A 24,931-nucleotide genomic window follows, 5' to 3' on the forward strand; every position below is an offset into this window, starting at 1 on the left:
AATGAAAAAAACACAAAAATAAAAAGGAGGTCACTGATGGTGTAGTGGTACACTCGCCCGAGTTGTGTGCGGGCAACGTGGGTTCAGTTCCCACTCATTGACGGTGTCTATGTCTGCCCTGTGACTGGCTGGCAACCAGTTCAGGGTGAATGGCAGAAAATCCTGCATGGTTTTTAGTCTGGCTCAAGACAACATATTCGCAACAAATCATTCTTGGAGTCGACAGTCAAATAATTCTTTCATATAAGACCGCGCGGATAGGGAATATCTTGCTTCTCCAGACCTCGAGCATCGTCGTAATTAATGCTCCCTGACCGGCTGTCCCTTTTTACCCCGCACTCCTTTATAGTCCACAACATCTCGGTCAATCAATAATTCAAGATCTCGACCACAGTATTTTTTGGGGGCCGTAACTTTGCTCCCGTTGAGCTGTAGTGTCCCCTGCAATTATTTACAGTAATGGCCAATATGGATGGAAAAATACAAAAAGTCATACTGAGGCTCAGCATTTTACTGGTAAACCTAATAGTTGCTGAGCCATTTTTAAAATTTTTGAGTGCCAAATAGGATTTGTTCGTTTTATTCGATGAACAAGGTGGTTTTATGTGGAACTGAGTTAGTGCAGGAATGGTAGTAGCAATCCTGCAACAAATGGTGGCACTATACCAGTAAAAATGGAAAAAGATCATTTCATCACCATGTTCTGGAGCCCCAAGCCATACATTTATCATTCATATAAGATGCATTCATATTTACATATTGCCTACTGATGCTTTTGAAGGTGACCCATAGTCGTTAAATATATGACAATATTTTATAATACAAGGACCGTTTGGTTTCTGTAGATAGTGCATCATTCAAGAAACTCTTCAGTTTAAATGTACATTCAAGGACATCCGGATTTTTCAAATGTATTTTACATGAGAAAAACCCCTGCAGATTTTGTTGTGTGACTGTGCGAGTTTTGTGCATGATATTTTATGGTCGTTCTCATTCACAGACTTCCGGTCCGCAGGGTACAGAGCAACCAGTTACCTGGATCCTTTCACCTCAACTGCTCAAGTGTTGCCATAGGAAATAGTATCCTGGCAACAGCGCTAACCCGTGGAAAGACAAAGTAAGGTCATGTACACGAGATGTGGCTCCATGAATTCCTTTTCAGAACAACTACTTGCTAAAACATTCTGTTAATCACATCTTGTAGATATCTCAGAGAGCATGAATGTAATCGCATCACACTTGCATGGCTCAGTTGAACTGCATTTCTCGAACGTTACACGGTACAAATACGGATTGCACACATATCAGCCCCTTTTAAAGCAGTGCAGAATGAATGACCGTTCAAAATATAACGCGTAATGTATTCATACCTACGGGGAAGGGCATGGTCATATCTGTTCAAATTTCAAGGATTACGCAACATTGTGCTTGTCATGGATATGAAATGAAGAGCACAATTATTACATGTAATACCACCAATATATGGCTGAGCACATTTACAAAATAATGAATAGGTTGCTTACTGTTGTCAGTAAAATTGTGACTATATTCTGCTGTGTTATATATTATATATTTCCTGTGCTTGCATTCAAGATTGCTGCTGTAATAGCTCCCAGAGTTGCCTGAATGTTGCCATGGTGACCATCACTGCCTCTATCGGGGGCCATGCAGAGTCTTTGTTTTCTGCACACACAAGGTCATTTTAGCCAAGGAACATCTGGCATACATTTTTAAACAGATTCCCGGTCTGGTTGGCTGTAATTAAAGTCACTTATTTTGCACCAAATACTGTAAGTCAGCCATGAAGGCTTCCAGCAGTCCCATCAGCGCTTTTTAGCCACCCAATCGGCATCACATGCCCTAAATGCTCCATCAAGGTACATTTCCTCCTTTCAGGCTTTTCATTTTCGCCGAATGGTAACTCATGGAGATTTTCTTTAGTCTCTTTAAATATTTGAGGCACGGCATGAATAATAACTAAAAAGCAATTGGAATGTGGTTTGGCTTTATATACAGTATGTATGAATAATCGTATTACTGAATAAACTGACTGAGGATATGCAAGATACAGTTGGGAATGGAAACATGGTGTCCATAAACCATGTGACATGGATTTAAACAATAACAGATCAGTTTGTTGTATTCAAAGAGTTTGCAGATTTCGTTGAAAATGTTACAGAGGAAATGAAAACATGCAGGAAGGTAGAACAAACGTAACTACTACTAATGTAGGGGGCGGGGAATAATTAATAACAACTAGCGTTAAAGGGGAAGTCAACCCCCAAAATCTTTGTGACAATAATACGTTCTATGCAGTCCCACTAATCTAAACATGGCATTTGATCAATATTGCGTTTGTAGAATATTGGCTAAGAAGTAAGATCCACCTGTTTTTTTCCATCTCAGGGGACGGCCATTTTGCCGCTTGCTGCTGACTGAAAATGACATCACAGTTTCACGGGGCTCAGCTAACAACCAATCAAGGCTCTTCTTGAGAAAACAGGTGAGCCATGATTGGTTGTTACCCAAGCCTTGAGCAACTGTGATGTCATTTTAGCAAAATTCTACTGCTTAACTCATATTCCACTATATTAATCAGAATGCTGTGTTGAGACTAGTGGAGTTGGATAGAATATATTATTGCAACGGAAAAAGTTGTATTGACTTCCCCTTTGACTATATACACATTTTTTTTTAACTATTTACAAAGTCATCATCCTAAGAAGTCCAGTGTCAACTCTAAAATATGTAAAGTAGCAGCAATAGATAAGTACATAATTCACAATTTTGTCAGAACCGGTACAAATATAACAATAACAGCGGAGAAAAATGAGAAATATATTGGCATAAACTAAACTGACTTTGATAACAAAATACGGGTTGCTGAGAGTATTAAAATAGAACCGATGACAGTTGCTCTTTCATCAACGTAAGAGTTTGCCTTTTTTGGTACCAACAAATCATGACTATATTTAGAGAGCGCGATTTTGCTGGAGGCTCTAATATGGCTATTAAAAATAGATTACAAACACAATGTCATTTTCTGTGCTTCTACTAAATGTCTTCTTTTGGCCGACCTTTCAAATCATAGGTACTGTTTTTTTTTTCTTTTTTAAAATTCTTTTCTAATTCACACAACACAACTCATTCATGTAATATATATTGTTTTATTAGAAATTAATCACATTCCTTTTGTGCTGTGAAAAATGTACAATTAGGGGAAGGGGAAATACATAAAAAAATAAGTCATGACAAGAATTTGCAAATGGTTCCGTCTGTTGAGGTACTGTATGACTTGGACTGACGCTAATACAAAGGAACTGGTAAAACTGGAAACAGAATTGGCAGGTAACCGTAACTGACAACTAGTGACAAAGTTATCAAAAACACGTTTACAGAAGACATAAGGTTCCATTACTCATCGCGACACAGTGGAGAGTAATAACAAGTATCCTGAAGCACATTTGTCGAGATATTCATTCATTCTATACACTGTTTGCTTTTATAGAAGTACAATTATCTACCGGTCACGGACATCTCCAAATATGGAGTCTTATGCTAACAAATCTCTAGTCAATAAATTCCTTGAATTACTAATACAGATTTGTTATACAATATTCTCATCAAGCGTCTATATGCTCTGTAAATATGAAGAAGATGGTATAAAAGATTTGAATCATCCGTAAGAAAAACTGCTTAAATCCTAATACAGTATCAGTCCTGCTTGAGCATCAAGCGGCCATCATATTGCACCATTTCACACTGATGGTTAAAAACACAAATGTGTTGAAGGCTTCACGCCCTGAGACTGCACTGTCACATCAGTGCCAGGAGCCTCAGCTTTGTCCAAAGAGTCCTGCAAGGCTGAGAAACAAATGGGTGATGATGAAAGGTCCTCCCGACCCTTGGATCCACATTTTTTTTTTTTCTTCAAACGCACACCCAGCAAATTCCCACATTGTACTGCTCCGTGTTAAGAGTCTGTATTGTGGCGCTGGTGTTTTGGCATCGAGGCAAAATGCAGTAGAACCCAGGAACGTGCTTAACCGCCTCCATCACCACTCAGTAGGTTTGTCCCAATGCAGAGCATGCTGGATCACAACACATTACAGATGTGCTCCATTTTTTTTGTTCAGCCTAATGTTGTAGGTCACAGGAAAATAAAAAAAAAAACAACCGTAATCAAGGAATGAAAAAAAAAATAGAATAAAATAATTCAATGAAAATAATAATGAACAAATAGCTTAAACATATTTCTAGTACAAAGTATCATTGAGATCTTAAGAAGCTGAACAGAAAAGATAAAAATAGGACAAGAAACAAAAACTGTGCCTATCAAACTCCAACTATGAAACGGTTGCTTTTGTTCTCTTTGCTTTGCTGGAAGGGAATTTGGCTGGAAGAGGAGCAGCCAAGAGTTCTTATTATTCCTCCCAAAAAGCTGGGAGGATATACCGTGTTATATGTTTTTGTTTGTCTCTGAAGTTGAGCTGAAGGTCAAAAGAAGCACAGCAGGCGTCATTAGCCACATCATCTAAACAGCAGGCTTCAGGAACCCCGCAGAGTAAACTAATGGAACCGCAGCCGACTCTGGTCTACGTGGACCCGCGGAACTCTCCAGCAGCCCTTTGACCTCCCGAGCCAAGTCCACTCAGAGAGGCAACAATAACACACCACCCCACTCGATTTTCCACTCCCGCCCCCACTTCTTCCTGCACTGGCTGAGGATTTGAAGACATCGATTCGCCGACCTACTTTTCTCACTTCCTAACTTTCCCATATTTTTCCAATACGGGAGGCCAAACCCAAAAGGTAACCGAGGTAAAATAAAGCCGTCTTGCTTGCTAGCCACTCAGCCTCAGACCTCTGTCTGCAAGTCAATGATGTCCTGACCCACCAGTGGGATGGGGGTGCTGCTCTTCTCCCACTCCACAGAGTGCAACTCCAGCGGCGAGGCAGCCAAAGGCTCCAAGTCTTTGCGGACCCACGCGGGGGGAGACTGCTGCGGTAAGCCCCGTACCCCTTCCCAAGGCCTCTCCAAGGGACCCTGCTGTTTGTCCTGAAGGGGAACAAAGGGAGAGCACTTAGTGAGGAAATGATATCACTCATCATGTGAGAAATGTTTGATCTAATCAAAATGGAATGAGCTCCATTCCATCAGAGGCGAATGTCAAATAATGAATAGCGTCTACGGAGGAAACTATTCCTCCTTGAGGCAAGTGCTATACTGTATCTGATGGTGTGTCTTGACTACAGGTAGTTACTGTAATTTGATGTTGTGAGGTCATATTAAAAACACTCACGCTTTGGTTCGTTTTGTCACTTCCTGCTGATGATACGCTCCATCTCACAGACTGTAGGAAGCAAGGAAGAAAATGCATCCTTAATTCAAATGACCTCGTTAACCATAGCTCAATACAGAATCCTTTTTTTAGGGTCATTTTTCCACCATATAATATCATTCACCTTGCCTCTGATATCATAATTGTTGCCCATTTTTGCTTATACGATATTAATTCGAAATTCCTTTTGGTCTGATGATGAGGAATGGGAGCATACTGTGGATAACATACCTTACTGTCAGAGGCGGGCGACTCTCTGTCTTTATCAGCATGATGTAACTTCCTGTTCAGGTCCTGGAACATGTTCTGGTGGCGCTTCTTTGTGTGCATTATTTTCTGTGGAAAATGTTTATAAAAAAATTATTAACATTTAAATAATGCATTGTGATGCCATTTGACAATGTGTGATTGATAGTTACCTCAAAGTCAAGCTCAGCATACCGGGACTTTTGTCTCTATAAAATAAGAAATAACAAATCAGGTTAGATGAGTTGGTCAGACATATTACGTACATTGTTTTTTTGTTTGTTTCGTTTTTTTCCCCCTCAGTCTTACCTCCAAGGAGCTCATGGACAAAGTGGAGATGGTCTCGCTTTTGGACATCATAGAGTTCATCGACTCAAAGGTGTTCTCCAGGCTGCTGTGAGTGATGTGAGACTCGCTTGACATGTTGTGGATGTTCTGGATGGGTGAGTCCCTCTCGGAATAGGACACGCTGACTTGGTCGCAGGGAATTGACTTGATCCCAAAGGCAGCTTGCGGCTCAGCAAAGGGGCCGCTTAGGTGCATGAGTCTGGCCTGTGGCAGTTGTTCCACGTTGATGTTGTATTTGGCCTGGTCGTCTTTGGGCTTGGTTCTCAGAGTGGAGGTGGTGTTGGGCATGAGCACGTAACCGCTGCCATCAGAGACTCCGCCCTCCGCCTGAACCCGAGCGAGATCAACATCCAGCTGCTGGAAGAGCTCTCCCTCACACACGTACACGGGTTTTCCGCAGGAGGGGTCGACTCCCCCCGCCAGGCGGCTCTTCTCTCTCTTCAGGGTGAGCGTGTGGCTGGAATATTCAGGCACTGCCTGCATGTGCGTCTTGTTGGATGGCAGAGTGTGGAAGTTGGGGCCCATGGGAAGAGGCATTTGAGGGGGGGACATCTTTTCTTCGGATGAGCCGCTCATTCCTTTTAAGAAAAATGAAAACAATCATCAATCAGAGCAAGTGAAAGGCATCCATAAGGAAATGCAAATGGAAAAAGTGTTCAGGACAAAAAGTGGATGTAAATGTTTGTGCTCACCTTGTATGCATGAATCGCCATCCTTTTCAGTGTCAGACTGATGAAAAGGGAATACATATTCCATCAATGGATGTTCATTTGCGGAGAGGCATTCAATAAATTAATAAAGCAGAAAAAAAAAAAAAAAACTTACCGTATGCTGGTTGTGGCCATTGTGATGCGAGCTTCCTGAATCTCCATTGCCGTCATCCTTGCGGTCGACTACCCTGCACTTAACAGCTTCCTGAACCTAACAAAAGAATTATTCAAGAAATTGCATTGAAACCACATCTCATAAGAAACAAATCAACCAAACTAATTGAAACAACTTAATCAAGTGTCCCTTACCTCTCTACGAAGGATGCAGTGGACCATGACGATGATGAAACCTTCCAAGGAGTCAAAAACGGCAAAGAGGATTTGGAAGAGGGCCGAACGGCGGTCTGTGATGGCGAGTACAGCAGACATCCACGTAAGGGCCAAGAGAGGCAAAACCACGCAGGAGCTCCACAGTGATGCCCTGCAAAAGAGTGTCGTGATAGAGATTTTCAGCACGCATTCTGACACTAAACATGAAAAACAGGATTTATTTTGGAATCATCGAGGTATGAATAATTAGCATTTAGTTCGTACTAATTTGTGATTAAGCGGTGAAACCCTTTAGTTTTGTCCATATAGTTTATGTCCTTCAGTCGTTTGATTGATGGCCTTGACATCATGACACATTATCAATACAGCTGTAATGGCACTGATGTGGACGATAAGCACAAAACCTTAATGCAAGATCAATAACACCTACCCAGCTCTCTCCTTCAGCTTCACATCGGTAATGCCGTCCTTGGATACGAGCTTGTTAAAGACCAGAATACCAATGACCATATTCACCTGTTCGGCAACAATGAAAAAGGGTCAGTGTTATCGTGGAAAATACATGAAGTAATTGGGATGCATTAAGATTTTGAAATCAGATCAGATACATACCAAAACAACAGCGGCAGCCGGACCGACAAAGGAGTAGAGGAGCCCACCCTCAAGAGAAAGCCAACAACTGAACAAAAAAGATTAAGATTTGGTCAAGCATAGTAAAGGTTGCACTATTTGTGAGTGAACCAAAATGTTCAAGAAATAATAGGCATTAAGATAGCACAATTACAACAGAATGTGAAAAAAATCATCATGAGAAGTATAAAAAAAAAAAAAGGAAGAATTATACTTACTAGTTGACGGTGCCGTATCCTTTGGCTTTGGTGAAACCCACAGACACGGCCACCACCAACGCAGGTAGGCCTGTGAAGATTAACAATCGGGTTAGAAGCATAAAAGGAAAACAAGGAATTGAGAAGCATCCGGCGAGAGGAGGTGAGGAAAGCGAAAAGAAAGAAAGGTGCGCTTACCCCAACCCAAGCACAAGAAGCGCTTGCGGATGATGCGGTTGCGCAGACGGCCAGTGACGGCCATGTAGGACTGCCAAGCTTCTGTCAGCACCCAGCAGAAAGAGGAGAGGAAAAAGAAGTGCAGGAAAGCCGCTACCAGAGTGCAAACCACCTGAGAAAGCGCAAAGGTGCAAAGAGGAAATGGCTGTTACCCAAAGCGGTGAGGATTGGAAAGCTTTGAATCAGGATTGGGAAGAAAGCAAAGCACCAACCTTATTACGAGCCTGAGTTTGTCCGACGAGAATGAGCGCGTTGGAGCAAATAATGGACAGGCAGAAGTTGATGAGGATAACAGAACGCTCAGAACGGATATACCTTTGGTTTGATGGAAAGGAAGAGAGAAGAAAAGCATGAGTTTGGCTACAGCGAGGAAAGCACCTACAGCCTTTCTTGGAGTTTGCTCATCAGGTGACTTACTTCCACACGGAGACGTAGATAATGATAAGGAGGAGCAGGGTGAGAGAAGACACCCCACAGCCAACTATGAGAGTCACGGATGGAAGAAGCGCCTTGTCCATGATCTGGAGAGAGGGGACAAAAGACACACCCTCTAAGAGCTGCACAAAAAAAACCCCCAAAAAACAACAACACTGAGAATCCACATATGCGTCCAAGCGAAGCCTGCGGATGTGCGTTATCTGGAACAGCAGACGGCTCCCTGAAGGGAAGCATCTGAATGGCACAATCGGGCCACAGCCCAAGCAAGGTGACCTCAAGGTGAACGAGTCATAAAAAAAGATGTTGCACATTTATCTCCCTTCGCCTAACAAAGAGGAGATTGTTCAGATGGAATAATTCGTTTCGAGCTTGTCTTTCATTCTCCCCTTCTTGAGTTTGCTCATCCTTTCCCAACAATACTTTTGTGCCATGCTTCAACCCCGCAGGGCTGAACAGGTGGACCATCGTCATCAGAGCATGAATCTGTCACCACCTGCCCCTTTCCTGATCTCTGACAGCAACTTAGTGGCCGTCGTTGCCAGTGGCGTTCAAACGGCTCCCTTCTGTTGGAAGAAGTGGAGCAGCAAATGTTTCACCCTTCAACGGTGATGCTGCGTACACAAATTTCACCTCCGAACGGTGCCACGACACCCTTGAGGTGGCAAATTGAGCGGCTCGTTGAACTATAGATTAGAGATCGATACGTTTTCGTTGATCGGCGATTAATTGTTTTTTTGGGACTTTGAAGACTGAGGTAAAAAGGTTTTCATTTGAATTTATTTCGCTCTACCCAAGAACATTATAAGTAAATAGAGCTCAGATCTTTTGAATTAGATTTTATCGGATCTCAAGAAGGGCGAAAATAAAAAAATCAAGGAAGATTCAGTCTGTTTTGTCCTCTCACTCCCCAATCTGGGTTGCACTATATGAGTCTGGCTTTGACCTAAATATGAAGCATGTCTTATGTCTGCCCTCGTCTACATCGCATGTTCCCTTTTGGAAGAGAGTGCCCCCTGTTAGACCTACATTTCGTATCGTTTCGTTCCGCATTGTCTCATATCGTAAAGACGATCGCTTCTGAAATGAGACCACATCAGAAGTCATAGAGCTCGCAGGGCGATGTCATTGAAAATGTGGACAGTGCACATTAAAAGGGTGGACGGTGGTGAGTGCGGGTGGTCGGGGGGAAGAAAGGGAAGCGTCAATGCATAACCAGACGTCTGTCTCTCATTGGTTCACATCTTTGGTATTGTGTGTGTGTGTGTGGGGAGCGGGGGTGGTCATAATTGAGACTTTGTAGATAATGGCTGATGGAGCGATGATGGGTGAGGCTGCTTGCTTCGATATCTTGAGGTCAAGATGAAGAAGTAAGATGTTGGCAAGGGAGAAGCAAATAGATTGAAATCTTGGAGGTAAACAACAGGCACTATAAGGACGTTGCAGCAGCAGAAAAAAAAAACCCCACTGCAGTCAACAGCTCTTAACCAGTATTTTTGATTAGGACGCACTAAATGAATTTATCTGTTGTTTGTTTGCTGTCAGAAGCAGAAAGTGGTGCATGGCAGAGATGGCCAGATCATATCTTCTATCAGAGGAGGGGCAAGGAAAGTAGGGTTGTGTTTTTTTTCTGTCCCCCAAGCTTCTCAGTTATGAAAAATCCCCCAGGCCGAGTTAGCGCTGCAGAAGCCGTTACCGTGGCAACTGACTAGAGCAGCTTCTGGGGCAACACAATCTACAGGGGAAATGTTTTTTTCTTTGTATCATTGAAGACATCAGTAATTCGCACACAAAGCCTAACAGCATTGATTTCATGCAAAACAAAGAAAAAAAAATCAAGTCATTTAAATAGATTCTAAATGATCATGCAAACAAAGACTATCAATAAAATACACACAAATGTACACAAAATCCTATAACTAAATGCAATCAAATGTGTTCACGCCTTTCCATTTATTTTTGACCGTCAAGCTTACCAGTTCCCTCCCTCCTTCAAATTAAAATCCCATTTTCATACCAGGCGTCTCCTGCGCCGAGACAAAGAGGCGCGATTGCAAATGGCTTGAAAAGCACAAGTACACGCCGCATCGCATTTGCACAAAGCACCAAACGTTTCCCGTACGAGACAAAAGCGTTCGTATGATCAGATTTCAAAGACTTACCGAGTCGAAGTTGACGCGTGCTAAAATGGCGAAGGTGGAGAGGCTGTCACACACGCATTTGGTTCTGAATGAATGAACGGGTACGGCTCTGCAGCTCCGCGCAGACCACGATCCAAGCAGGGAGGATCTGCACAGGGGAGGAGAGCAAAGACACCCACCGGTGTGAGGAGAGGAGAGGAAAGGAAAGGCTGCTTTGAGAGCTGACACAGCTCATTAAAAATGCGTCTTGATTATGTGCTTTCTAGCGCTGACGAAAAGACAAACCTTTTACATAAATCTTTGCATTTTTTTTGTGACAACAGTTTGTTACATTTCACAATCTGCGCAATCATTAGATCATTGTAAAAGCATCTATTAGAGTTTGCTCATATGAGCTTAATAATTTTAAGTACTGTCATTAATGGACTTTATAAGCCTCCATAAATCAATAATGACACAATCTTTTGCTGTTATCTTTCCACACAGTTTGGGATTACAAACCAAAAACTAAAAATGAAACCAATAATGCTTGGCTTCTATAAAAGATTTAAAAAAAAATCATAATAATAATAATAATTTAAAAAAGTAAATTATGTCAAGTGTCATTAATTTTTTATATTGTAAAATATATGTGGAATTGTTTGCTTTTAAAAAAAATATATATAGATATTTTTTTCCTTGTAGTTCATTTGAGGAGCTAATGGCACACTTCCTATCATCTCAGTGCTCCACATAGTGACCCTCTTGGCCCCTAGCCACATCTTGCTTCTCTGTCTTTATTTTACCAGTAAACATCTGCTTTGAATCGTGTTTTTTTTTCTCTCAAATGTAATTCATGTTCCAAGCACATGCATGAGCTAGAAATGATAGCCAAACATCCTATGGCACTTCTCTGTCCTCTGTGTCATGAGAAGGGGACGAAACAACATTATCACTCCCCCTCTGGTGAGTCTCAAGGTGGATGAATGTTCTGTGCAGTGACAGATGCATGACTAAAAGAAGGTTAGAGATGGTGACATCGCCACCCGCGAGAGAAAATAGATGTGTGAGTAATGACTTTGAAGCACACTAAAAAAGACACACGACACAAGTCAACACTCACGTTTCACTTTCATCCCAGGAGAGGCATGTCTCGTTCATTGTGCCCTAAAAAGGAGACAGATGGAGACAACACTGTGAGGAATTTCTGCATGAAAAGAAAAAATTCCATACTATAAATGTGTGAGAAGCAACACCTTGCCATCCACCTGCCATCAGTTCTCACCACTTATATATGCATCTATAAACGGCTTAGCAGTTACAGAAGCTCATTACTGAGCCAATTATCATCGCCAACTGACCAGCTGGCTAGGCTGTGATCATGGCATGTTTCAGCTGGCAAAATTATTGGCAAATGTCACAGTTTCAACGCAAATGTCAGCAAAATGTCAAGCTTTGCTCGTGTGCGTGTGTGTGGTGAGCAAACACCCAAAGGGGATGCTGGTGTATTTTCTGAGGCTCCATTAGTTTGGGCGACCGTCATGGACTTACATTGTGGAGATGCGGGAACTCAATCTCGACGGGAGAAGACAAAAGGGCAGGGGTAGGCTTGACGATCACTGTCACTACTTTAGAGTTGAGCAGAGTTGCGTTGCTGTGGGAAGACAAAACAAAAGATGCAGTCAGTGTGCAATACATTACATATTCAGATTTTAGATAGATTTAAAATAGCTTAAATAATCTTTTCCCCAAGTTAATTTGAAGGTGTAATTGTGCAATAATGCTTTTGGCACTATAGACCATGTGCCTTATAAAATGCTAATATAAAGGGAGTAGTGTGGGTGCCATCTAGTGTCTACAATAAGAATTGCATGAAAATAATAAAAAAAAGAAACATGAAAAATGCATTACCTGTGGAAAGAAAGAAATGAAGAAAGGTTTCTGTAGAGGACAATGCCAGTCACAAACGCTTCATTGCCATCTGAAATCAAGAAAATTGTTGCTTAGATACGTAGTTGACAACTAAAATAGATATTTTTTTGTGTGTGTCTTACCGTTATGCTCAATGGCCAGAGCATCTCTGGAAACTGATATTTTCTCCTCAGCAGTCCTGACCCAGTCCAACATTCCCCTCCAGCCTTTAGCAGGGAAAGTGAAGTTGGAGCTTGTCGTCGTCGGCCGCTTATGGATGCTCAGCACTGAGGAGAAAACAGAAGCGCAGCGCAAAAATGCTTAATTCAGCGTTCTGCCACGAACGTTTTTGTTCCCCGCGTTCCAAATGTCCTATCAGAAGTGTGACACCTCGAAAGTAACACAGATGATTCACAGAATGAAGTTTACAGTTATTCGGACAGACAGATTGGTTCATCGAAAAGTCATATGTGTTATGCCTGATGCAGACAAGCTTGGAGACAGCGAGTAATTTGTTTGACGGATGGACGTCAAAGAGATGCTTTGATGCACTAGGCGGATGGCGTGAGGACAAATCATCCTGACAAGACATGAGCAGGGAGCGCTGCCGCCGGTTGAAATTAGGGCTCACCTAAATTCTCTGTGACTTCATAAATGTCCTGGAAGCCGCTCATTTGCATACCGATCATGTTCACGGACTCCTCGACGAGACGGAAGAACTCCTTAACGTTGGCATCCATCTGAATGAGAAATGTGTGAAGGAGGGTTGAAAAAAATTGTCGTTAGAAATAAAGATGGATGGCTGTAGATGACAACCATTTATCGCACCTAAGCGCTACATCCATTCACCTTTCATCAGTTTTCTATACTGCTCATCTTCATTAACACGAAAAATTTAGAGTCTTCACTTATACATGCTTTGGAAGCCTGAAAAACTTGTTATCTGGTGCCTTTGAAAGAAAACACGGCAATTGATGCTCGAATGCAGGCCAGCCTAATGCCAGGGGAATATCGAGCACAAAATGTCATGACTTTTATCAACAATGACAAGGATAACAATCTCAAAATGTGAAAATGGTCAAAAGAACGCTGAGACGTTCAGTCATGACTAACCATCTATTATGTCTTTTCTGTGCTGAAGTCCGCCCACTGCAGTGAAAACCTGGCTTGCTGCTAGGCAACCACTAAACTTCCTTAGAGCCATAAATGGACTGGCTGTTGATTCATCCTGGTATTTCTACAGAATTTCCTCTCAATAGCACTTAGCGAAGGGGAGGGCTGCCCCTGACTTGCGTGTCTCTGACGCACAAACCGGCGCAATGTGGGCGCGAGGTGTGTGTTTCTATGAAACGTGTGCCGTCTGTGTCCCCTCTCAGCCGGCAAGGCTTTGTAGGATGGCGTGGAGACTCGCAGATTGCCGTGTGGGCGCTGTGTAGTTCCCTGAGTCAATCTCTCTCACATGCGCATACCCAAGTGTTTGCTTTCACTTGTCATCATGATTTGTCATGTAGTTCTCCTTGCACAGGAATGTGCAGACATTTTCTTTTTTGAGATACAATAATTAAGCAGTTTAAGAGGAACAGACAAAAAAAGTTGTGAAACTTACACTTAAGTGAACTTAAGTTAAAAAAAAATTAAGTGTTAAAGTCATCAATACGTGACTTTGCAGGTCGTCGGAAGTTTGCCTTCCAATTAGTTCAGACTTTCATTCACACCAAACGATCATTCACGCTGACGCGCTTTGAATATGTCCATCACACTCCCCACCCAAAAAAAGAATTTCAGACACCCTCTTCTCACGTACCAGCTGTGCCTCTTCCCATTTGTCATGATGTTCCTCTTTCAGCAGGTTGCTGATGGTCTGGACATAGTTCTGCAAAAAAAAAAAAAAAAAGAAATGAAATGAAAAACATTTGAGGCCACTGATGATGGAATTGAGACAAAATCTATCTTGAAACAAAATTTCAAAACTCTTTTTTTTAGTTTACCTCCACATCCGCATTGCTAAGCCTCATCCTGGTCGCCTTATACAATTCAGTGATGTTCTTCAGGATTTCCATGACGGCCATGAGGTCACCGCTGTATGTCGCGCCTTCGTCGCTTGAGAACCTCAGACGTGAAATCACCTCGGCGATGCCATCAATGCTTTGTGCCTTCTGCGCTTTGCTGATGTAGTCCCTTGACTACATGGGAGGATTTTCGAAAATGTGATTAGTAATGATTCTGCTTTTGCGAGATTTCATTTATAGGGATGCTTTTAATTGGAATTTACCAGGATCTGAATGTTCTCGTAGTTCTTGGATACACACTTGATGTAAGTTGGGTTCTCCCAGGTGGCGAGGCCGACAGCATTGAGACTGCACCGGCGAAGAATCATACCTGTGTGACAGTATATGGTCAGTCAACTATAAATATAGATATAAATAAATCCAACCATCTGCTGTCAATGTACCTGCAGCGTCAGCGGGACATAAGATGGCGGCCATGTCTCCAGCTGGCGTTTTCTTCCACACAACATCGCCATCATTTTGCTCAGGGCAAATCTCATGGGGCTCTAAAGGATTGCCAAAATCATGTTAGCCTATACAATGATTTTCATTAGGTCCTTTTTTTTTTTTTTTTAAATGCATTCACATGACTAACCAGGGCATCTCTTCTCATTGCAGCGCTTGTGCTCTCCTCTTTCCCCAGGGCAAGGCTCCCCACCAAAGAAAGGCCCTTCGCAAACTCTTTGTCTCTGCTGGATGCCGCCGCCGCAAGTCTTGCTGCAGCTGCCCCATGAGCTCCATGCATGCCAGCGCCCATCAACTAAACACAAACAGGTAGCACACACCATGAAATCTGGATTGTGATATGCTTAAGGATAATATCATTGATTTATTTGTATTCATTTTTTTACCAGGGCACTCTTTCAGGAAGCAGTTGATGGCCTCTTTCCAGCTCCCGTGGCACTCGGAACCCCCGTAGGACGGACCGTTGCATTCTCGTGTTCTCTGCATGGTACCGTTGGAGCAAGAGGCAGAACATGGGCTCCACACCGACCACTCGTTCCAGTGTCCGTCCACTAGAGGGAAGCAGAGATGCATCAATGATAAGCGGAAGCGCAACATAATTGGCCTTGCAGCAACTTTGTGTGAGTTTGAGTGAGTTTTTGTTCCCTGTATGTATTTAAATCTGCTGCTGCCAATGCTTAAATTGTGCACCAGACCACACCTATTTACAATATCAGGATCGGCTTGACAGCCACAACAACAGTGTAGACGAATGGGTTCCAGTTCAAGAGTACTTAACTCATTCACTGCCAGCACAGGTAAAATGAAAGTACGTCTATATCCGTCAATGGTAGCGAATGAGTTAAAAGGACATTGTGGTTCTTCAACCACAATGACAAAAAATGGAACAGAAGAGAATTTGGGACTATACTATCTGTATTGATATTGATTTTGTATCTAAAAGAATAAACTATACTGATGAAAAGACATTTAGGGAAGCGCTCACCAGGGCATACGGCAATGTTGCAAAGCTTGTTTTGTCTTGAAGGGCCCTTGCAAGGTTCTCCTCCATTCTGGGGCAGCCTGCATGTACGAGTGCGGTCACGGTAACCACGACCACATGTGGAGGAGCACAAGCTCCACGGGGTCCATTCATCCCAGGCGCCATCGACTGGAAGTCATATAAATGAACGTGATGCAACAGCTGCAGTAAATTTACATTTCACATTTATGTCACTCATCAGCGGGAATCAGGATGTTACCTGGGCACACGGCAGTGTTGTTGCAAGGCCTGTTTTCACGCAGGGGTCCGGTGCACTGGGTGGTGAAGGAGGATGTTGCGCAGACACGGGTGCGACTTTGCCAGCCTTCTCCGCATGTCACTGAACACGCACTCCAAGGGGACCACTCATCGGTCTTTGTATTTGCTGAACAAAAATTTAACAGGGTTAAACTTTTGAAAAAAAGCAATCACACCAGCATAGAGTAACTGCAAACTAAACTTACCGATTTGGGTTGCAACTCCTCCAAGGCTCGACTCATCAAAATGGTCTCTCCTCATACCAACAATGGCCCGCAGACCTTGGCTCTTGTTACGTTCTCTGCCTGGAAAGAAGATGATCACATTGGCGTGTGCTCCAGCTGCAGCCAAACGGCCAAGCAAAATGAGTGAGCATAATGAGGGGTTACCTATACAGGCCCGTGGGTTGCATGCCCGACCCTCTTCAACCGTCCCCTCGCATATGGAGTCATCGGGTTGACAGGCTCGGCTGCGCACCTGGACGCCACCACCGCATTCCTGGCTGCAAACTGACCAACGGCTCCAACCAGCCCAGCCTTCTGCAACACAAAATGGAGTCATTGTATACATATATAGGAGTGAAAAATTAAAAGACAAAAATTAAACGGAAAGATAATGTGACTGAGGAAATTCTATGTACAGACAGGAAGTCCAGAGATGGTGTTTAAGGACACTTTTTGTCTGAGCACTCAAAGCTGATAGTTGTTCAGCTTGAAATTGCTTCAAACCGCTGCAGGGGCTGAACAGCAGCGTTGCTATGCCAACCCCAAGTGTGCTTCGATTTTCACCGCCAGCTGACTGTGAGGTCTTTGTGCTCTTTTCCACCTTTTTCTCCTACATAAATGCACCCGCGGCCTCCTCAGCCAAGCACCGAAGTTAACATGCTTGACTTGCAACACAACCGAGTTAGTGACGCGTGTGCTTCAGGTAGTTCATCCAATTAGGCGGTAAAGATGCACTTCTGTAACGCCTTCGATTTGCTTCTCATTACTCTGAGGCAGCGGAGTGCACATCCCTTGCCTGAGCTTGTGCTCAACAGACAGTTATCATCAAGTTCGAAGAAACAAATTAAAGGGTCACTTAGTGATAAGGAGGGCCTGGAGCTGGCAGATCCCTGTGGATGTCATTACAAAACAACTAGAGAACATGTTTATTTGACAATCATGTGTTGGACTTACTGATGATCTCAGCATTCTGTCCGTTGTCTCTGGGCATTGGAAGGCATTTTTCAACGTAGACGCCACCCCTGTAGCAGCTTCCCGGCTTCCTTTTTGGGGTCTCCCAACACTGGCAAGGGGTGTTCATGATACCACAGGGATACTCGTGGGTGCTGCTGGACAGGCACTTCTCCAGCCACTGGCACAGCATCTGGCAGGCGGGCATACTCGGGTTCCTTTTCCCCACAACTAGAAACTCAGACTTGAACTCGCTGACTTCATTCTCGCCCTGTGTGTTCTCATTCTCTAGGCTGTTTCTGGAGGCCACCTTGCGGATCTGCAGGAACTGCTTGCTGGATTCAATGTAGGTGACGGTGGTTGAAGCATCACACAGCCTGACGACTTCATCATAGCTCTCCATGCCCAGGTAGGTGCGGGATGTCTCGATGAAGGAGTCGAACTGGAAGGTCCTGATCTGCCTTGGCTTGCAGGAATCGGTCGGCTTGGTGATCTTCATGTAGACGGTGTAGCGGCGGGGGTCGGGGTTCTGCAGGGTCCAGGAGCACGGCGCAGAGGGAAGGTTGGTGGTGGACGAGAACACGCCGAAGAAGCGACTTTGCTCGAGTGATGCGCAGGTGTCAGAGGCCGGACCGGAGGGAGTGCAGGAGGTCAAAGTGAAGAAGAGCAGGACAAGAGCCACAGAGGGCCCGCAAAGAGCTGACGACGCCATTGGGTCAGCTTTGGACGAGAATCGCAATCTCATTTGCTTCTTCTTTAGCACTTCAGACAACCGGTGATTTCAACGATGCAGCTGCAGAGGGACAATGCCGTATACAATACAGTTCATTTATGATTCTCATATAGGAACAAAGTTAGATTTGCATGACGTATATGCATTCGCTGGGTTCAATATCGAGTGAATGAACCAAACCGGCAGGATAATTGTGATGAAACAGCAATTACAGCCCCTTCACAGAGTGCTGGTATCGCCAAGCTCTTAGTCCTTCCTCCCACACACTGAACTGAACTGTGAAGCATGTGCGTCAGTCTGACGTCCATAGAAGCATTTCCACTAGCGACGTCGGGCACTTAGATTTTTTATTTTTTTTTTTTGCACAATGCACATCTTTTATTACACGATAAACAAGAAAAATGATCAGCTCGTGCCCGAGACTGATTACATGCTGTACTCGGATATCATTGATGAGTTTCATTCCAAAGCACACCTGAGATGAACATGTGCTAAAGTGATAATGCAAATGCAAAGGAATGGGTGAACTTTTGCAACATTTAACGGACTTAAACGTGAGTAATGTGTCCTGCTTGTTGCCGGGGCAACTGCATCTTGCAAACACGCTTCTCGCAGATTGCGTTTTCTTATGAGCATGCAACAAGCACTATGAAGTAATGCAGGATGCTGAAAGTGCGCAGAGTCACTCTCAAGATCTTCACTTGACCTGCCCTCGCTGAATAGACGGGAGACGCTCTGACTGGTTGCTTGGCAACATCCCTCACTTGTCTTCAGTGCTATTTGTCTCTCCTATACTTCTCCTTAATCATGCCTTTGTGGATTTCGGTCAGGTGCAAAATGAGAGCGAATCAAAAATATATGTGAATATAAAGCATAAAGGCGCTATATGATTTGGTAATTGCAGTGCCATTCAATCAGACACACACCTGCACTTTTCAGGCTTCGTTGCCTCACATCTGTTTCGCCCTCCCCGTGGCTCAACTCTGTGAGCAGCATAGCAAAGACATCTGTTTTGTATAGAGAGGGCTGGCTCTATCTTTCTCTCACTCTCGCTTAACCCCCCCACCCCTCCCTCCGACCGGAAGCACCATGAATGTGCATCGGATGAAGCACGCGGTGAAAAGAAAGGCGGTCCAGCTGTCGTCTACGCACATTGCCCACTTTCCCTCCTGACCTTTGTCTTCCTTTTCTCTTCTGCCTGACCATTTGTCGCTGGCAGCATTTCGGCAAAACAAGCAGGCGAGGGAGTAAGCGGGAGACTGTTGTCATGGAGATGTGGTTCCGTATATTTTGGCTCAAAATTGGACTGCTGCAACTTGTTTGCTTATCATACTGCAGTTCAATTTTGAAATGAAGCAGCAGTATTGCAAAACAATCACTTTTCTTTCTTTTAAAGTACTTTGCATTCCTGACTAGACTATTTGACTTGAACTAACGCCTGATAGTCAGCGTTGTGGACTGCTGAATTTGCAGCACAAGCACGTGGGACCCGACCACCATTCAGTCTTCTGACCTCCTCCTGTTTGTTGTGAGGTGCTCTCCTTTCGCCCAAGCAAAGGAAAGAGGTGATTTTGAAGCCATTATAGGTTAACTGTCACACTGAAATTGCTCAAGAAACTACCCAAAAATTAAATGACAAGGAACCCACCAACACCCACAATGCAAGCAACTGAAAAGTTCCAGCAACTTGTCAGAAATGTTAAACTAATACGGCTACATCTGATGCATGGCGAAGTTCTGCACAAATGTGAACTTTAGAGCACGTACGGGCTCAGACAGTTGAGAATTTGCGTGACTTTCAGCACCATGGACAGCAGTGAAAGTTTCAACACACGATGCATCACCTCTCATCCTTAAACGTGCACGTTCTCAGTTAAGCACAAAACGGAATAAAGATTAAGTGCGTTTTCTTACCGCGTCTTCCAACTTGAAATGTGAGGTGTTCGGAACTGCGGCACGGAGCTCGCTCTGGCCAAAACTTTTTCGTTGTTGTTGCTGTGCTGTTCAACGCAAAAAAAGATGCGCCAGGTCCGCTCCTGACCCGAGTGGGTCAGCCCCAAGTGTCCGTGATGCCCACAAGCAAAGATTTTTTTTTTTAAAAGCGACTCTTACAAACTCCAAAGAGTTTACTACCAACTTTGTTAAGCTGCTATAACCAGAGAAACTGGCATACAGCGCACGTTGTGATGAATCTGGCTTGCAGTGGAGCTCCAGTTGACAGTCCGGAGAACCAAACGGCGTATTCTCTCGCTTGTCCGAGCTCCCACAATCAATGTTGGTACTTCTACTCCCGGCTTCGGAGTCTTCTTGCTTGTGGCACTGAAAGTGAGTTCAGTCTCAGTGTAGCGTGTGGCCTTCTCCTCGTAGTTTATATCCAACCCCGCCTCCCCGCCCCTTGCAGTCGGAGTCAGTGCGTGGATGAAGTGAATGAGACAGCACCAAGACGGGAGGGGAGGGGAGGAGCGTGCGTGGGAGAAGTGTTTGTGCGCGCGCGCCTGGAAGTGTGAGAGCGAGCGCGTTTGCGCACGGAGCCGCGAGGAGTGCAGGGAGGGAGGTAATGCGTTGATGCAGAAGGAGGGAGGGAGGGCGGCGTGTGCGCATAGATACAGGCGATTATGAACACCAAACTACGCAGATATCAACGCAGAGACAAAGGTACCGGAAGGAGGATGAGCACAATCAGCCAGAAAAAGGGTGAAGCTTTTGGACTGAAGCCAAGATGTGATTCTCGCATAAAAATGCACTCCTTGTCAACCTTATTGAACATGAGAACATATTTTACATTGGGGGCAAAAATCCCATCAAACAAAAACATCCCAAAAATGTCTGAATACATAATGAAATAATGATTTGAAATAATTATCGTGTTTCATTTTACTAATAGCTAGGGGATTTCATTATAATTACTTTTTTTAAAAGATTTTAGAGAGCAGGGTGGGTTTTTTTTTTGGCTGTCTTCAGGCAGTAGGCGGGGTACACCCTGAACTGGCTGAGAGCCAATTGCAGGGCACAAAGACCATCCGCGCTCACACTCATACCTGTAGATAATTTAGATTGTTCAATCAACCATGTTTGTCTTTGGAATGTGGGAGGAAACCAGAGTACCTGGAGAAAACCCACGCAAGCGCGGGGAGAACACGCAAACTCCACACAGGATGGCCGGAGCCGGGATCGAACCCACGCCCAATGTTGTCTCTCACTGTGTGGCCATCGTGCTAACCGGTTGGGCCACCGTGCCGCCCTAAACTATTAATAAGTACTTTAAAAAGTAAGTATATTATTTTCTTTCTTTTGGTGTTTTGCTAGACTTTGCACATGGTAGACTTGGGCGTAAGAGGCGTTTATGCCGTTGTGCTTTGTTGGCGGCGTCCCTCATTTGCATTATAATCAAGGCGGTTTAATATTTACTATTTTAAAAATGTGTCTGTTTCAAATGAGTATCAATATGTGGACTCTCATCACGTAAAAAGGGATGCTTATCCAACTATTAACCTACTCTAGCATGTAAAAACATGATGGTATGAACAGGCTGTTCCTTTAGTGTACACAATACAGCATAGCCCCAATTTAACGGTAGCACAAACTCCTCCTTGTGTGTCTGCCACCTCCATCTCAAAATCACACACACGCACGCACACCTCTCTGCCTCTTCTTTTGGGGATGTAGGCGAGCCTGGGTGGTTCTCTGAGTATGAAAAGGAATAACCTAATGTGGGTGTCTGCCTGTTACAGTACTGTTGGCTCCGTTTCAAAAGTGATAGAGGGGCCTCTTTGTGATCACGGTGAATCAGGAAGTCGAAAACAGAAGCGTTAGTCGTTTTTCCTGCTCAATATTTTCCCACAGATTCTCTAAGAAGAAAATGGGGGTGGAGTGTCATTCTGTCATTGCGCCACAGGGATCCACAACATACTGTATGATGTAATTACAAGTATAACGAACGTCATTCATCCTCATTAAAAACGGGATGATACGGTTAGTTTCAAAGTTACTAGGGGGACATCATGTTGAAATTGTGGTAAAGGTTAATTGAATTTATTTGAATGACTGCTGATGTTTGCAGTGGTGCACGACCTCACATGTTTTTCATAAAACAGCTATTGGGTTTTTTCTCAAATATTTATTTGAAGGCGGCATAGATATGAAGCTAATGACTGTATTTGTGCAAATGCGTGATGATTGCTTGCGCGCAAGACAACGGTTAGTTTAACAATCGGTATAGAATGTCCAACTGCAGAACATGAACGGTTTCTGTTTATGTAAGTTAGACCAAATCTACCTGGTAGACCACATTTTTTCCAAAGGGTGTTTATTTGAGGAAAGGCATTTTTTTCCCAGTGGTTTGATAGTTTGCGGTTTCAAAAATTATTATAGTACTATAATTATAATTTGGGGAGCTCCCAAGGTTATCATAGTTTTGGATTTTTCACGACAGCAGTTAGTTTTTGTTTTGACTATTGTTTTTTTGTTTCTTTATTCTGTTAGTTTCAATTCATTTTTCGAAGCGTTTTGTTAGTTTTTGTTTTGCATCAACAATGGTCTTAACGAAAATGTTATTTCGATTTTAATTTGAGTTATTTCGTGAGTTATAATTAAGTATATTTACCTTGGTATGTGCCCATACACGCAGGTGACATGGGAGTCGTGAAAAGTGTCCACAATTATATAATGATGCCATCATGGACAATGTATTAAAAAATAACTTAAACATTTATTACCCTTCAGTTGTCCATGGCTCACTTAAGAGTGAAGCGTGGGCTGATGCAGACAGAGTTACATAAACAAATGACCATAAAAGTAAAAGCAAGCATAAAAGTTGTGGCCTCCACAGGACATTCCTCACACTGTGCTGGTATTATAGAGGTAGCGGGCAGCAGGGGCCCCATAAAGTATCAATATTCTACTCAAAGTGCAAGCAAACACACACAAAGCCGCTTGTTTGTGCCAATGCCCAAATAAGCGATTTTAAATGGCTTTGCAGTCCCCAAGTTCCGAACAGTCTTTAAAGTGTGGCTCTTCATAAACAAGTGTGCTGTGCTGTGTTTAACGGCCACATGCTGGCAATCTCTGACCTTCTCACTTCTCATACTTTTGACACTTGAAGGGATTTTTTTTCTCAATACTGGCGTCCCCGATTTTGCACTCCAACATAAAGTGGCCTCTTGTGAAATCAAAACGTGAGGAAGGCTGACTGATTTTTAAGGAGTGGAAATGATAGAGCAGAGGGTGGTGCGGTTGGCGATACATCTGCAGCGCTGCCTCAATGAGTAAATATACAATCAATACTTTTACTATATATATATATATATATATAATTTGAAGAACTTTCTAGAATTTTAGAAGAAAATGTACTTTTGGTTGCATTGCTTCATTTTGCAGGACACATGAGGTGTTTTGTTTTGTGAATTGTATTTTTGTAAGTGTTTTGGATAAAAAAACACTAACTTTGCAAAGAAATATGTTTTTGGAGTTGTGGGACAAAACTTTTTGATTTCAAAACAATACCGTGTCTTCTTTCAAAACGATAAATACTGATGAACAATTGCCCCTTTCATACATCAAAACACTTTTGTGCAGACACACCAGGGAGTACTATGAAAATGAGACAGGCTCACATAATCAATGTCTCCCAGGTCTCATAAAATGATTGTAAACGCTTTTGATCTCCCTGATACCCATTGCTACGTCTACTCAACACGCTAGGGAGTCTGCACAGTTACTTTGGTAATCAATAAAGAAGTAGGGAAGTAGAAGCTTTTTTCCCCTGGCCATTAAGTGAGTTAGTTTGTAAAGATTTTGGGCAAATTGTCTCGGCATATCATTATTCTTAAACGTGTGTGATGCAATTTTAGCCCAGAACAGCCTGTACACAAATGCAGTGCAAGTCTCTCTGTGGCTCATCAACAATAACAGCATACTGTTCAAAACTGTTCCTTGTTTTGGGAATAAAAAAAAACAACAACTCTTCATTAGGAATTAATGGAGCAGGTGGTGTGAATTCAGTAAACAGAAAGCGACGTGCATGTACGCAGTGACTCAGAGTCTTTTCTCATCACACTGTGGCTTAGAAGGCCTCCCCGTTAACAGGTGCTCGAGCAGGAAAGACATACATGGTGCTGCCTGATGATGACTAGTGCAGTGAATCCCGAAGAAGTGCAGCAGGAGCTGTATAACCACAACCGAGGTTCACCGGGCTAGCCTTGATGCTGTGAGTCATATGTTCCTATTCGATTCGAAGAGAGGACTTCCTATTCTGCTGTTGAACAATACGATACCAGGAACAGAAAAGCAAGTACAGCAGTAACAAATACTGTATTTTGTATGCAAATAATTCAATCACCACACTAACTAATGATGTGATATACAACAATAATTGTGAATAAAAAAAATTAAACAGATATATAAATATATTATTGTAAATTTAAAAATAAAGTTGATTTAGAGCGCTTTTACATATTACAAAATAAGTATGACATTAGTTACAGCCATACCATATTGAATCAAGTCGTAATCCAACTGAATCCAACAGATCAAATCATTTAATTTAAAAATGTACCGTACTTGAATTGTTTCGTTCGTTACATGTATTGAGACATTTAACGAATCATCATTTATTGGATTGATCCACATCCCTAATATATATGTATAAAATGTAAATATGTGTATAAATTAATCTATCAGTTTTGTATATGTCGTAGTTAGGTTTTATTTTGTTTTGATTTACAGTT

At 43.0% G+C, this 24,931-nt stretch overlaps 1 protein-coding gene across 3 annotated transcripts; it reads right to left on the reverse strand.

The window, feature by feature from the left end:
- Positions 1-3,147: 3,147 nt before the first annotated feature.
- Positions 3,148-20,530, reverse strand: adgrb1b (adhesion G protein-coupled receptor B1b). Of its 3 annotated transcripts, XM_088318290.1 has the most exons (32): positions 20,121-20,530; positions 17,477-18,266; positions 16,688-16,837; positions 16,505-16,603; positions 16,261-16,425; positions 16,005-16,169; positions 15,406-15,570; positions 15,150-15,314; positions 14,959-15,060; positions 14,779-14,885; positions 14,495-14,689; positions 14,311-14,379; positions 13,138-13,246; positions 12,650-12,793; positions 12,507-12,576; positions 12,147-12,249; positions 11,719-11,762; positions 10,638-10,764; positions 8,458-8,561; positions 8,253-8,355; positions 8,002-8,152; positions 7,825-7,894; positions 7,589-7,655; positions 7,407-7,492; positions 6,956-7,127; positions 6,762-6,857; positions 6,629-6,665; positions 5,898-6,514; positions 5,762-5,797; positions 5,574-5,678; positions 5,304-5,354; positions 3,148-5,059 (listed from the first exon to the last, which is right to left on the reverse strand). In XM_088318290.1, the coding sequence occupies exons 2-32, from the start codon at positions 18,216-18,218 to the stop codon at positions 4,859-4,861; spliced, it is 4,617 nt and encodes a 1,538-aa protein (XP_088174416.1). In that variant the 5' UTR covers positions 18,219-18,266; positions 20,121-20,530; the 3' UTR covers positions 3,148-4,858. The 3 variants fall into 3 exon arrangements, with proteins under 3 accessions (XP_088174416.1, XP_088174417.1, XP_088174415.1); XM_088318291.1 differs by lacking the exon at positions 5,304-5,354; XM_088318289.1 differs by having other exon boundaries at positions 16,505-16,837.
- Between the last annotated feature and the right edge of the window lie 4,401 nt (positions 20,531-24,931).

The sequence above is a fragment of the Idiotropiscis lumnitzeri genome, chromosome 16, assembly GCF_059441095.1.
Source record: "Idiotropiscis lumnitzeri isolate Australia: NSW breed Sydney's pygmy pipehorse chromosome 16, RoL_Ilum_1.0, whole genome shotgun sequence".
Classification (NCBI taxonomy): domain Eukaryota; kingdom Metazoa; phylum Chordata; class Actinopteri; order Syngnathiformes; family Syngnathidae; genus Idiotropiscis; species Idiotropiscis lumnitzeri.

Excerpts from the sequence above, each read along its gene's own strand:
- adgrb1b (XM_088318289.1), bottom strand. The coding sequence starts at position 18,218 with ATGAGATTGCGATTCTCGTCCAAAGCTGACCCAATGGCGTCGTCAGCT. Across the intron at positions 16,426-16,504 it reads AGGAGTTGCAACCCAAATCG|CAAATACAAAGACCGATGAG; the intron begins GTAAGTTTAGTT and ends ATTTTTGTTCAG. Across the intron at positions 8,562-10,637 it reads CACGCGTCAACTTCGACTCG|ATCATGGACAAGGCGCTTCT; the intron begins GTAAGTCTTTGA and ends CCCTCTCTCCAG.